The 15617-nt window shown below is 45.8% G+C and overlaps 1 protein-coding gene across 6 annotated transcripts in view; it reads left to right on the forward strand.

The window, feature by feature from the left end:
* Window positions 1-15617, forward strand: part of SHROOM2 (shroom family member 2) — a 313178-nt gene that overhangs the window by 133117 nt on the left and 164444 nt on the right. For all 6 annotated transcript variants that reach the window (XM_075589388.1, XM_075589387.1, XM_075589390.1 and 3 more), the window contains exon 2: window positions 9299-9444. In XM_075589388.1, the coding sequence (XP_075445503.1) occupies window positions 9299-9444 (146 nt within the window). The remainder of the gene's footprint in view (window positions 1-9298; window positions 9445-15617) is intronic.

Below are 15617 nucleotides of genomic sequence, written 5' to 3' on the forward strand. Positions count from 1 at the left end.
GCTCAACCATCCGCTTCTGCAGCTTTTCCTGTATTTCTAGCTTTTCCTGGATCAATTGCTTCTCCACCTTTCCTGCTTTGTGAAGCTTCTTATCACCTTCACCGATCTGGTCAGTCAAGTCTGAATTTTTCTGTGTCAGAATTACATTCTCTCTCTTTACAGTCTCTAAATTACTCAGGGCATTCTCACAGGTTTCCTTCAATATTCCCAGCTCTGTGTTCAGACCGTGGCCCTCCAGGCGTAAGTGTTGCACCTCTGTGCTGAGCGCGTGAACCTCTTGTAGAGCCTTCCCGTATTTCTGTCTTAGGATAGCAATCAATTTGTCAGACTTATTCTGTTTTTCATCCATGGTGGCAATTACGGTGTTGGCCTTTTCCAGACTAGTCGTCACCTCTTCCAGCTCACTCCGTAAGAGAGACTCTGTTTTCTTCAAAGCCTCGTGCTCTTGTAAAGCTGGGAGTATACACCTCTGTAACTCGGCGTTCGCTTCTCGCTCATTATTGTTAGCTTCTTGCTCCTTCTTCCAACATTTTCGCTCCTTCATCAATCCATGCCACAGGACTTCATAATCATGGCGGGCAGCTTGGAGTGCAGAAACCAAAGCCTCTTTATCCTGGTTCAAGGATTCAGCTTCCCTTTGCTCCTCCTTTTCCTTTGCCACTGTTCCCGTGACAATTCTGCCGGTCACTCCGGTCTGCAGCACATCTCAGCGCCTTTCTGACGCATGTCCTGACAGCGCAGGTTCAAGTGGCTCGGTCACTTCCCCTGTGTCTTGAGGAACAGTTTTATTTTTCTTCTTCTTTCTTTTTGCTTTATTAGCTCCAGAGATATCAATGGTACTGGACACACACTCACTGGTATCAGCTTCCACATCTTGCTTGCACTCACAGGGCGTTGCTTGCTTTTGCAGCTGTTTGTCTTTGAAAATTTTGGGGCACACATCTTCCATGTGACCTACTTCACGACAGGCCCAGCATACTGAATTCATCTGTGGGTACGGCTCTCCTCCAGGGTCGTGATCATAGTATGGCCTGAAAGGACACTGTTTTGTATGGTTACGTACATTACACAACAAACATTTCACGTCGGCCATTTTAGAAACCCGGCAGGGACAATTTGCTAACTGCAATTTCACTCACTTCAGCAACTTACATACAGCACTTGCTAGCTGCAAATTCACTCACTTCAGCAAAAGACATTAGCTTTACAAACAGCACTTGCTAGATGCAATTTTTTTTTCTTCAGCAAAACATTTTGGTTTTCTGTTTGGGTTCAGGGTGCTATTGCATCCACACTTCGCACATCCTCTGTGTATGCTAGAAGCACAACTGATATACACAGTGGGACAGACTTCACTCATAGCATCTGTACTTTATCTTCGGCTGGGCGGCCATTTTAAACCCCCGCATTTATTTGCAAACCCACAAACTCCAGGCTCTAAGGAGAGAGAGTGAAATGCAAACCTTTCTGTTCTAAATACCTGTGCAAGTGATTAGGAAAGCAGGTGAGGGAGAACTAGACACATTGTAATCTGTGGTCTGGATTTTCCATCCAGCAGCCTGAGTTAATGTGAAGCTGTGGAATGGACCATTTTTAACTATTCCTGCACTTTCTGACCTAAAATGGGGCAGAAAGCTGCCTAACATCTTTGGACTATGTCACAACATATATATATATATATATATATATATATATATATATATATATATATATATATATATATATATATATATATATATATATATATATATAGTATAAGATATATATATATATCTTATACTATATTAGTGAAAGCACTGTATGCCTGCCTGCCTGCCTGCCTGGATGTCCGGTGTCCCTAGGGAAAATCTCATTGGTCCCTTGGCCCGCCCCCGCACACCTCTCATTGGCCTGAGGCGGAGTGACGGGCCAAAGGACACACAAGGACACACACACACACACAGGGACACACACACACACGGACACGGACGGGGACACACACACACACAATCCCCTCCCGGTGCCCCTCACTCTCCCCCGTCAGCTGGACCGCACCTCAACTTCCACACCCCCCCCCACCCTCCCTGTGCCCGAACTTACCCGGAGTCCCGTGTACACACACATACATTCCCACCCCCCCAAGCTCACACACACCTCACCCCCCCCCCCAAGCTCAAACCCCCCCCACACCCCCAAGCTCACACCCCGGCGCCGCTACAGTCAGCGGGGGAGCGGAGCGAGCGCCCGGGACACACGCGGGGGAGCGGCCACAACACGCGGCCTCCCGCCTCACATCCACGTGGGAGCGGCCGGATCAGTGAGGCAGCGGCCGGATCAGTGAGGCAGCGGCCGGATCAGTGAGGCAGCGGCAGGACGGGTGAGCTCCCCCCCCTCCACATGCTACGTGCTGCTCTTGCCCCTCCGCTCCCGGCTCCCCCCTGTCACCGCGTGACAGGCCGCGGGACGTGAGATGGGAGGGGGGATGCCCCTCCGGTCCCGGCTCCCCTTTGTCGCCGCGGGACGTGAAATGGGAGGGGGGATGCCCCTCGGCTCCCGGCTTCCCCCTGTCACCGCGTGACAGGCCGCGGGACGTGAGATGGGAGGGGGGATGCCCCTCCGGTCCCCGCTTCACCTTCTCCCCACCGTTGTCCCCTCTGCCTGCGCAGGAGGAGGGGGGGGGAGCGGGTGCTGGTGTGTGTAATTGTGCGAGACTGTGTGTAAGTGTCTGTGACTGTGTGTGACTGTGTGTAACTGTGTGTGACAGTGTGTGTAAGTGTTTCACAGTGTGAGAGTGTGTGAGTGTGTGTAAGTGTCTATGACTGTGTGAAACTGTTTGAAACTGTGAAAGTGTGCGTGACTGTGTGTGAGTGTGTGTAACTGTCTGTGATTGTCTGTAACTGTGTGTGTGTGTGTGTGTGTGTGTGGTGCACTGTGCAGTGTGAGCAATGAGCAGTGTGTGTGTACTGTGTGCAGTGTGACCAATGAGCAGTGTGTGTGCAGTATGCAGTGTGTGTCAGTCTGAGCAGTGTGTGTGCAGTGTACAGTGTGACCATTGAGCAGTGTGTGTGCAGTATGCAGTGTGTGTCAGTGTGTGCAGTGTGCAGTGTGTCAGTGTGAGCAATGAGCTGTGTGTGTGTGCAGTGTGAGCAGTGAGCAGTGTGTGTGCAGTGTGTGTCAGTGTGACCAGTGTGTGTGCAGTGTGTGTCACTGTGAGCTGTGTGTGTGCAGTGTGCGTCAGTGCGACCAATGAGCAGTGTGTGTGCAGTGTGCAGTGTGCAGTGTGTGTGTGCAGTGTGAACAATGAGCAGTGTGTGTCAGTGTGAGCACGGTTCACATCCCGGGCAACGCCGGGTCTCTCAGCTAGTATATATATATATATTATATAATATATATTTTTTTGTATTTTAAAGCATTGCAAGCTGGAGGTCCTCTGCAGCTGAACCGCTGTATTTTCAGCTGCGGGGACCCCCTGATTCCTGGGATTCTTACTGCTGTAGTTACCAGTATTCTTAAATAGCTGACCAATAGGAAGCCGTAACAGGTGACCGTTAGGGCTTCCTATTGGCCCGGGGGCCTGCAACATTTGGCTGCCATGATGAACTGAAAGGGGAGGAGAATATCCGTAACTACACCGATAGTTGATCAGATGGGGCTGCTGTTTTAATAAGATTTTGCTTCCTTGCACACTCCACTCATTGTCTTAGTACCCTTGAACTACTGCTCCTTAACATCATTTACAATGTAAAACACTCAAAAAGAGGAGATTTTGTTGACGCAGCAATACACAGTTGATAAGTGAGTCATTTCAGTACACAACAGGATCTTCAACTTGAAGGGTAACTGTAGCCATAGAAATCCAAGATGGCATCCTTTGTCCACTGGCAAGGAACACAATAACCGTGTCCTCTCACTTTGTTTCAAGTGAATCTATCCACCTGAATATTTTCAACTACGACATGCTCGGCTTCTTTTCTTTTTTAAAACATGATGGCAAATGGCTTTTGTATTTATTAAGTCACGTCTTGCAACAGCAACCCATTCTGCTAGGCAACAATGTCCTTGTTTTTTTCCACAAACAAAACAATATTGGGTTATACCTATGTTTTTATTCCTTTTAGACATATCCAAGATAGACATTTGCTATGTAATGATTTTTTTTAACCACTGTTTATGATCCGTTTAATTGTTTGAACATGAAAATCATAAATTGATGTTGTGCTTTAATTTTCAAAAACACACCTGTTACTCCTTTCAGAGGTACATGTTTTGAGTTTGCTGGTCATGACACGGTTTATATTGGTTTTTCTGACTTTCCACATCATACAGTCTGTTTCATGGTGTATCACTACCACCCTTCTCTGACATAAGGAGCCTTGTCACAATTTATGACTGAACCACTATTTTCCTCCTGTGTGCTGACTAGGAGGTCCAACCCTCGACACTGGCTAAAAACCCATACATAATTGTCCAAATTAACAAATAGTTAAAATGGAGCTCTCCCAGAGCCTAGTGCATTCTAAAATTTACCACGGTAACCTCAGACACTACAGATTATGAACATCATGATTTTTAATACACAAAAAAAGAGCAGGGCATACTCACTTGCTCAGGCGGTAAAATACTAACATTATTTGAGTAAAACTCGTATAGGCCTGTGGGGTGTGGGGGGCTGGTTGAGGGGGAGGCTGCTGCTTTAAGCATATTTTCCCTTGCAAGCCTATGTAGAATTTTCTGTATGTTGCTGGAATGTTAATACAGTTACCAGTTTAACTTTCTAATTCATTTGCAAATCCTGTGCTGCGGATTAAAAATATGTCTCTGTGATTCAACCGACAAGCTGGTTCATGTTACAGTTTTACATATCCAGCTTTGTAAGCATGTGTACATTTTTGTTCCCAGCATGGAATTGACTTTTAATGTTGATAAATCGTATAATAACTTTTTACGGCAAACCAGATTTCTATATTGTTCGGCGATGGCATTTTTTTTTTTGCTATGGTAGTAATTACACAGTTATACTAGGAGTGGACCATGACTTTTAGAAACCATGCCAACTTCATTCCATCTCGGCAATGCTCTGGAATTATTTAACTCCATCTGAGGCATCTAGCATACTTTCTAGTCTAACATGTTGTAGTCCTACAGCAGTATATGTTGCTGTAGGATTACAAACAAAAATGGGGTTGTCGATCGTACTCTAGCATTATAGCATTAAAGGGAGAAGACCCCCTTGTTTCATAATATCATTTTTTTTTTTTTTTCAGGAAGGTCAAAAGTCTGGTAGCTATATTGGTCCTGGAGACATGTAGATTGGTAGGGATTCTTTTTAGTGGGACAAACCCAACAATTCTTCATAGATGACATTATAGTGTGCAGAGTTTTTGAATCCTGTTTTATTTATCAAGTGTATTAATTTATAATGCTTGATCTCAAAAATTGCAACAGCAAATATCGCAGAGAATGTAGAAAATAATGCAGCGTATGTAATACATGCTGTGTTCATTAGGAACTAGAGATGTGTGAAATGTTCACCAAAATTCACTGTCTTTTGCCAAAAACCAATATGTGGATAGAACTATTAGACCAGGGGAGCGCAAACATTTGAAGCTGTGCCCCCCTGCCAGGCTTCCCCCGGTCTCGCGGCCCCTCTCCTACCTTGCAGTAGCGTCAAATGACGCTCCGGGGTCACGTCACGTCGCATGAACCCAAGGAGACGCGTCTGAATCACGGTAAGTTTTGTTGTTGCAGAGGCCTCACACGATCCCCCGACATTAATTTAAGTGCCTGGGGAAAGAGCACGTGACCACTGCAACCGCCCATGTCCCCCCCAGACATCTCCCGCCCCCCCCAGTTTGCGCACCGCTGAATTAAACCATCGAAGATGAGAATTCAAGATCACTTGTGAAATCAGAGAGTGAATTACCCATTTCTTTGCATTTTAGTAGAGTACACATTGGAGAGATTTTTTTCCCTTCATTTTCTTGGTACACAGATGATTCCTTGTGGCAAACGAGGGAAATTAATAAAAATTATTAGAGGCCAAAACTCAATGGAATCTAAAGATGAAATAGCGTAGCCCCAGAAAATGAAATGAGATTATGTTCCATTTCATTCTTTTTTCAATTAAATAATTAATATTTTTAAAAGTATGATATATCATTAGTGACGTGCCATTTTTATTGGTGTAACCTGTTTGGGGATTGGTTTTAGAGGTGTACATATTGCAGTTTAAAGCACCTGTTTGTTGCTGATCCCTTATGATGAACAGCCGGGCGCAATGCAGGTAGAGGAGCAGAGTTTTCTACCTGTAAAGATGCAATAAAGATCCTGATTTTATGCTACCACCAGCGTATTGTTACTATGCTTCTATGAATAGCATACAGCTGGAAACAACTGTCCTTGGAGATGATACTAAGGCAGCATCTCTGTGACATAAGCAAGTAGCGTCTTCAATCTTGTTACTGTGTTGTTTCTGTTCCTAGGGCATGAAAGAACAGTCTATTGCAGAGGTTCCCAACTCCGTCCTCGATGACCACTAACAGTGCAGGTTTTAGGGCAATCCTTTCATTAGCACAGGTGGCCCAATCATTTTGACTGAACCACCTGTGCTCAAGCCGGGGTGTCCTTAAAACCTGCTCTGTTAGTGGTCCTTGACGACTGGAGTTTGGAACCTCTGCTGTAATGGACTGATCTTCAGCCCGATCAGGTTTTCAAAGTTCCCGGGACACTAAAACCCAACACTCTTTCTAAGCTCCACCTCCACTTTGGTTACTCATTTCCCCTTAGGCCCCCAATGAAACCCAATCCACCTCTATTCTGCAGGTGGGATTGGAGGAGCCGAGAAGGGTAAGGTGCCGAGTATTATTTGTAAACTTTTTTTATTAAAACACTGATCACCTTTAGTGATCCGATTTCGGATTGCTCCTTGAGAGTGCTGGGGAGATGACACAGCCGGTGGGGACACAATGGGAGCCTCTTATACTGCTGCAGGGAGGGGGACGGAGGAGGACATATATCACGAAGAGCAGTGTAAAAGTTATAATGCCTGTCCTCCTTATATGTCCCGTGTGAAGTATGACAATGCATCGTTTTTTGTATGAAATACTGGATTCAAGCCTATTCTCTATTTATGTTTAACCATTTCATTTAATGATGGGAACATAATTACTTGGCAAACATGACCATGCAAAGCTAACATTTTCTCTGGAGCATCGAGGACTGAAAAACAGTCCTATCATAAAAAGGCATCAACCAAAGATTGCAAAACTCCTCCAAAGTATTTTTTGACCATGGAAATAAGCAAGGATTCAAAAATGATTTGAAAAATATTTTTTTTTTTTTTTTTAATGCCATCTACCAGATCCGAAAAATACCACTTGCCTTACTTCACTCTTGGGCATTACTGCCCTTTTGAGATAAAAATGTAATATATAGTCGCTAAGCGGTATATTTCTGGAGATTTCATAGTCATGTATAGCCGGTAATAAAATAAACTGCGATGAATAACTAAGACTACAGCCCTAAGGATATGCAAACATAGCCGGTCAAGAACCTGTTTTTACACATATTGCCTGTACGTTCTTTTTTTTTTTTTTTCTCCTTGAATTTATTCAATAGTTTTCTGATTTGGTAAAATATTAATGTAAAAACGCTTTCTATAAGGCGTGGTGAAGTAAGTCCCCATTGTGATTTTCTAACTACATTATGTACATATATCTTTATTTATATAGCGCTCACAGCAGTAATACGCGTGATGTAATAATAGAACACATAATGGGAATAAATTCTTGTGTTCTGGTAACGGTGTCTGCAAGGGGCCACGGTCAGTGCATATGAGATGTATAGTATCAGCCAACAGAGCTACAGTACAATTATGCTTCGTTAAAGAGGTGTGTTTTAAGATGGGGTTTAAAGCAGCAGTCCAAGCTACCGTTTTGGTTAAAAATGTTTTTTTTTTAAATTCCCCTTTAATATGAGATTCAATACAACCCACACAAAGATAAGTAATTGGCCAAGTTGCCGATTGATCGGCAAAGATTCCGTTCGGGGGTTACCTAAAAATAAAATTTAGCTTACCTTCGGCGTCTCCCGGCATTCTCTGGCATCCTTCCAACATTCTCCCGCTGCAATCCTTCATTATTGCCATGATAATGGGACGCTAAGTGACATCATGACGTTATTCAGTGTCACGTTGCCATGTCAATGAGACACCTAATGGCGCTGAGGCGTAACAGCAACACGGTGTCACGTAGCGTCCCGGTGTCATGGTAATGGGCGTCAAGTGATGCTGTGACATCACGTAGCATTCCCGTTGACATGGCAATGCTGCGCCATTTGACACCGCACGGCCATATCGACAGAAGATACTTGCAGGGGGAGATGCCGGGAAACACCGCCGCTGCCGAACGCCACCACCCGGAGGTTTACTAGGTAAACCCGTTGCCCGGAGATACGTGGTCAAGCTCGGAGTGGTGGTAACCCTGGGTGTGCCAGTGCCTGTTTCAGAAGAGGAAGGGGATGTGACTTTGTAAATGGTTGCTATCGAAACAAAAAAATGCTTGTTACAATATAATAAATTAAAAATGTCATTCGGAGTTGTAGAATTATTATTTTTAAACATGTATTTTCTCATGGTACAGAACTAATTTATAAAAAAAAACCACGCATGTAGAATATTGCTTGGTCTGCAGCTTTAAAGGTGGAGAGAGAGGGTTCTAGTCGGATATTGAGGGGAAGGACATTCCACAGGTGTGGGGCAGTGAGTGGGAGAATACTTAAAAACTCAGAGCGCATATAACGGCTGCAACTTTGGAATTTATTTCTGCATGATTTTCACAGTTAAGTCTGAACTCCAAGGCCCAGATCCACAAAAGGTGGTAAGCTTTAGCACGCCTTTATACCCCCATTCATATCGGTGGCTAGCTAAAGCTTTGCAGTCTTTTCATTGATTAAATATGCTATTGTATATTCTATGCTAGGCCTATATGGGATTGACCTTTTTTGCAATTAGGCTTTCAACCTACATTTTCAAAAAGAATGTGTCCTAAATTGTCAAACAGTTATTAAAATGGTAAAAAAAATCTTGTTACCTTATTTAGGACTTGTTTTTATTGCATCTTCACTTGTTCATTAAAAAAATGACTCGGTGGGAATAACTACTCAGAATTGACTTTTTTTTTATGTTTGCAATCTAATCCTCTATACAATATCTTGCATTTTGAGGAATAATTATTACTTTGATTCCCAGGATTTTGTAGGGCTTGTACATTTTCTATTAGGTTTCACCCTTGTAACGATTTCATTTCAATTTGGTTTTCAGGTTGAAGATGGGAATAAAGCTGCAGATACCTTAATGGCTGGGGATGAGATTGTCAATATAAATGATTTTCCGCTCTCGGGTTACCGTCAAGAGGCGATTTGCCTGGTGAAAGGATCACACAAAACACTGAAGATGGTGGTGAAAAGGTAAGAGATGAAACTCACAACCGTTGGTTGAAGTGTATTAAGATAGTATTGGTTCTTTGAATTCAAAGAATAATCAATTAAAGAAACCATTTCTCTAACCTATGGGTTTTTTTTCCTCATCAACACACCTGAACCAATGTTTTTTCCTGGAGCAATATTATTCCTTTTTTTGTTTATTTATTTTAATTTCGGCAAAAATTGCAAATAGTGGAATATGTAAAGTGTGTGTGTGTGTTTGTATAGATATATAGAGAGAAAGAGAGAGACCATAGCGCAATATGAAATTTATTAAGATAGGGAAGGGGTGAATAAGGGAATAAAGCGCACTTACAAAGTATAAAATCAAAACAAGCAGTTGTGCATAAATATCACCGCCAGGTTGAAGAAGCTGTACCAGGGCTGCATCCACAGATCTTCAATTGGAAAGCGCAGGTCCCGGAATGAAGAATGTCCGGGAGTAGATGAATTGCTTCACTGCTCCCAGCCCTAACAATATTATCTGCACGATCCGGCCCCAAGATCGTGTCACAGGTCAATGACTTAGTGTCTGGTGCCTAGTACTTCCAAACGCGTTTCTTCGCAGTCTGCGACTTCTTCAGAGGATTTCTTTGCCTGCTTCAGAACCCAGCGACTGAAATATTCTCCCGTTGTCGGGTGGGACATAATTTCCCAATCAGAATGCCTGACAACCATAAACCAAAGGCCACTCTCATATTGCATGGCAATGGGAGAACTACCCAGTGCTGTATGGTTCCAGCAACATAAATGTATATACAATTCTATATATATATGTGTGTGTGTGTGTGTGTGTGTGTGTGTGTGTGTGTGTATATGTATATATATATATATATATATATATATATGTATATATATATATATATATATATATATATATATATATATATATATATATATATATATATATATATATATATATATATATATATATATATATATATATATATATATATATATGTAACGAGTATTCCCCCACCCAATCGCATATAGAGTGCATGTGAGGGGGAACCTATATGTTACCAGGTGTGGTGCAATATACCTGTTAGGCTCACAGGAGGCCTGCGCCTCCGCCAGTGAGAGCCTGGGGTGAATCCTCTGGAACGATCTTACTTACAGCGCCTCCACCTGTGTAGGATTCTAGGAGTGTAGAATGTGCCCCACACAGGACCCACATATAGTAACCACATACACAGGAGTATAAGTATAACAGTTTACTATATGAAGAATCAAACATAACACAATACACATCAGCATACACAACAATATACAGTATATAGGCCACCTTCTGCCACTAAGATGGCGGCTATACCCTTGCCCCTAACTGGGCTGTACCTTCTTAGCCCCTAACTGGGCTATACCTTTACACCCCCTTCCCAACCCCGTGTCCAGAGAGTCAAAGCCCACCCAAGTGTGTGAACAGGCCTGTCACATGTGAGGAGCGAGGTAAAGTTGGTGCACGTGTGGAAGGGTGTAAATACCTGCCCAGGTGCCCCTGCACCTGGGTGTCTTCGCAAAGGGTCTACCGGATCTGCTTGGTCCAGCGCTGATCTGTACCTCCGCGTGGTATGGGGTCCAGCCGGACGTCCCAATGTAAGGACAGTTTCTGAATCAGCAGCACATCATACAGGAACATGCAGCAACACTATCACTGGGTCCCTGCCTTAAGGAACTGCAGCAGAGCCTATCACTAAGTCCCTGCCTAGCACACAGCTGAAGGGGCACAGGGTCCTTACCTAAGGGCCTGTCCCTATGAACACCCACCCTCACTAGTGGGGAGTCAGGGCCTCAACTCTAGCCCGGGGTACTTCTGGCCTAGGGCAGAAACTTGCAGCTCTCTGCCCCCCTTCATTCCCCCACTGTCTCCTCAGTCTGACTGACTCACAGCACATTGCCCATACAATGTATCTACTCTCTGCAGGGGAAGCTGCAAACACTATTGGCTGCCTGCAATCATCTGACTCACCTGCCTCTAAGCCTGCTGGGAGTTGTAGTTCCCTGTAAGGCTTTTCCCTATGAGGACCGCATGGGCTCCTTTCTAATGGCCGCCTACCTTCTTTTTCCTGCGCCTGCGCATACATGTAATGGCCGCCGCATCGCCCTATCTGCGCATGCGCGAGCTGGTGCTGGCCCTGCGCTACGGAGCGCTTCTGCTGCCACTTGTCCCTTTCAATAATGGCCGAGCCTCCGCGCACGAGCGGACACAGCAAAGATGGCGGCGCCCTGCCTCGGACGCCACCGGGAGCCCCCGCAGCAGCCCCCACCCTGGTGGAGGTAAGGGAGAGGGACCGGAATGACCGGGGAGCCAGAGGGGACCTGGCTACATATATATGTATATATATGTAACGGTATTTCTGGCCCGGCCAGACCCACCCAATCTCACATTGGCCCCTGTGGTCTAACCGGCCCCCATTACAGTGTGGTAGTGTCTGGTGGTGCACCTGTTGGCAACAGGACTCCTGAGTCTCCCGCATGATGGTGTGTGGGGAGGACCCGTCCAGACAGGCAGCTGAGGTAGTGTGCTGAGTCTCACCTAGTTCCAGTGCAGCGCCTCCACCTCACCAGGGTCCCTGCGTCCGCATGGGGATGATCCTGACGAGGAACTCCTCCGTGGTGCTCCCCTCTGTACACTCATCCCATACATGTACACAAGAGGGTTTCTGATTGAACACATCTTTATTGTCTGAGTGATGTGGGCTAGCTGCCCCTCGCAGTTGAGATCTAGCCTCATGATTATTCACTCTGCTTCCCTTCAAAGGTGTATCTTTCCTTAGATAGGGATTCCCTATCCCCGCAGGGATCACTACCCTGTGCCAGGTCCCTGGACACAGTCTCCTCTGGAGTTACTATAACATAACTAACTCTCTGACAGCACTTGAACTCCTTTCAGACTCCTCCTAGAACTCCTGCTCGAACTAACTTTTAGAAACAGTGCTGTGCCTTATGTAACTTCTGAGGCTGACACACCTCTGACATCACTAACCATGGAGTCAGAGCATGTGACCAGTCCCAGCCATACACAGGGCACCCCACCAGGGTGTGAGGGCAAACCTCCATAATTACTGCTGGCATGCCCACAACTTACCAGGCCTTACTGTCAGCAGGAGAGATGACTGTAGCCATTTTACATGACCGCTACATATAATATTTTGTTCTTGTATAGCTCTGCTAGTTTTACATAGTGCTTTACAGAGACATTTTGCAGACACAGTCCCTGCCCCGTGGAGTTTACAAGCTATGTTTTTTTTGGGAGTTAAAGTGACTTGCCCAAGGTCACAAGGAGCTGACACTGGGAATTGAACCAGGTTCCCCTGCTTCAAAATCAGTGCCCGTGTGTGTGCGTGTGTATATGTGTGTGTGTATATATATCTATATATATATATATATATATATCTATCATATGTGTGTGTGTGTGTGTATGTACAGTATGTATATGTAGCATTGTGCATACCTCTACCCAATAGACTGTAGACTTAGGCAGGGGTATATAAAACAGGGTCTTCTTTATTCATCCACTGCAGATGATATTACAGCATTGTAGTCACTGGTGTCAGATCCCAAGCTTCTGGATGTACTGGGCTCTCTATCATTATTGAGGCCTCTCTAGCCTGTGTGGTATTTCTCTTCAGCCCCCTGAGGGGCTGAGGGCCCGTCTCAATACAGTACCTTGAGGGAGAGACAAGAAATTACTATAATTTGGAATGGCTTCCTCTCTAGTACAGAGGGGGAGGGCACAAGGTCTGCACCCGGATTGGCTGCACACTGACCAAGTTCCACCTCCCCCCCAGTCACTCAGGGAGACTGTCTGAGGGTGGAGAAACCCCAGGATTATGCCTGACAATGCTTTTGACTTATTAAGATTGACATGGTAGGCAGGGCAGACAAGTAGCCAGGAATGGCATGGCTACATATATTGCAAACAGCAAAAAAAAACAAAAGTTCGATGCTTCCAAACAAACAATTATCCGATATGTAATTCCAATTGTATTGATAGTTTATGGGACCTCCATATTGAAAATATATCCTGTGATCCGTTTTTGTCAGTGCTTTGCCTTCCATTCTTCTTCATTGCTGGATATATATATATATATATATCTCAAATGGAAATATAACTGTATGCTCATTTGCATGTCTTAGGCAGGTCTGCAACCCCGCCTTTCACCATTACCACCCAGCACACAGCACTTCCACTGCAGCAAGGGATTCTGGGAAATGACATGCATATGAGCACTGCCACTTTTTGCTTCAAAACCATTTAAAAAATGGTTCCCATTAGGCTTAAGCTTGCTGCATGGTCACATCTTTAAGCACAGCCAGGGTTAAGATGCATAGCCAGTAAACCCACCCACCGACAGGTTTTTTTTTTTTTTTTTGCACCGCACCACAGACATGACATATCATACAAACATTATCTCTAACTTTATTGCACAGAATAACTTTTGGGGCGGGGGAGTAAGGGGGGTGGGGAGGGGGGTGTTTAGTCCTCCTCCTCATGACCGTCAAAGATGGAATAGTCCTTGAGCAGGCTGTGGAGCAGCCTGCGACAGTCCTGTACCGACATCCTCTTCTTCCCCCTGGTCAAACGTTCCCTGGCGAATAGTAAAACGTCTTTGAAACAGCACATTAGACGCCAACCGGCTTCGATTGCGTCCTCTGTGTGTGTTCCTGTGAAAAGTCCGTGGAACACCGAGTAGTACGTGACGCACTTCCTCGGTATATAATCCTTTAAGTCAGTGTCCAGCGCGCGCAGCAAGGCCTGCGCAAAGGGGCAGTTCCAGAAGAGGTGTATGATGCTTTCCTCCACTGGGTTGCACCTGGGGCAGTGCCTCACGAGGCTGAGTTTGCTCTGGTACTTGTCCGCATTCACAGGGAGTCCCCTGTGTATGGCCTGCCAAGCAATGTCTTTGTGTTTGTTCATTAGTCTTTTCGATGCCACATTCCTCCACACCGCTCCAAAGGTGTTGGGGTGGAGACCTGGGACCGATTCCATGATGTCTTTAGCCCTGATAATTTTGTAGATGACCTTGGGCTTCCACAGGTCTGGTTTTACTCCCTCCAGATTGTTCTGCCTCACGAACTTCTTCACGTCCTTGTAGAACCAGGGCGTGTGCCAGCTGTAAGGGATGGAGCTGTCCCACTTGTCCCACCCCAGTGCTCTCCAGAGCGGCAGGAGTAGGAGGCGGGACATGGAGTAGCCAGAGGAGTCTTTGTCGCAGTCTCTCAGGGTGATCCGCACGCAGTTGCTTACAAAGAAGGCGCGCAGCATAGTGGGGATGTCGGGGATTCCTCTACCCCCCTTGTGCGGCTCTTTGTACATCACCTCGCACTTTCCCCTCAAACTTTGCCCCCCAGACAAAGCGGAACACTGCCATGGAGATCTCCTGGCAAGTTCTGGTCGAAGGCGGGTATGCCTGGGCCACATACTGCAGGACAGGAAGGATCTCGTTCAGCAGTACCAGCTTTTTCCCCTCAATGGTGAGGGGTCTGAGGCGCCACAATCCGATCTTCTGCTTCACCTTGTTCAGCCTCTTGTTCCAGCTCTTGAGGGCAGTGCCCTCGCTCCCCACACCAAACCAGACTCCAAGGATTTGAATGAGGCCTGCTCTGATGGGGAAGGGGAGGGGGTCGGCAGTCAGGTTCCAAAGCCCAAATAGCTTGGTCTCTGACTTCCCGCAGTTGACTTTTGCTCCTGAAGCTTTCCCGAAATCCTCGCACGTCTGGACCAGCATCTTCACCGACCGGCTATCTGCGCAGAAGATGGTGACGTCATCCATGTAGAGCGAGCACTTCACTTCGCTTCTCTGGGGTCCTGGACGACGATCCCTCTGATCTCTGCGTCTCGTCTGATGCACTGGGCGAAGAGCTCTATACAACAGACAAAAAGGAGAGGTGAAAGAGGGCAGCCCTGCCTAACCCCTGAGAGGACAGGGAAGGGGTTAGTCTTCCATCCATTCACGATCGCCACACTGCAAATGTCAAGGTACATCAGGTTAACATAAGAACAGAACATCTCCCCCATCCCATACTCACGCAGCACCCTGCCCATGAAATCATGGGAGACACGGTCAAAGGCTTTCTCCTGATCAAGGTTGACCAGGGCCGCGTGTACACGGCGGTCTTTGATGTAGTGGACTGCGTCTCTGATTAGGGCGAGGCTG

Source organism: Ascaphus truei, chromosome 3 (genome assembly GCF_040206685.1).
Source record: "Ascaphus truei isolate aAscTru1 chromosome 3, aAscTru1.hap1, whole genome shotgun sequence".
In the NCBI taxonomy this organism is placed as follows: domain Eukaryota; kingdom Metazoa; phylum Chordata; class Amphibia; order Anura; family Ascaphidae; genus Ascaphus; species Ascaphus truei.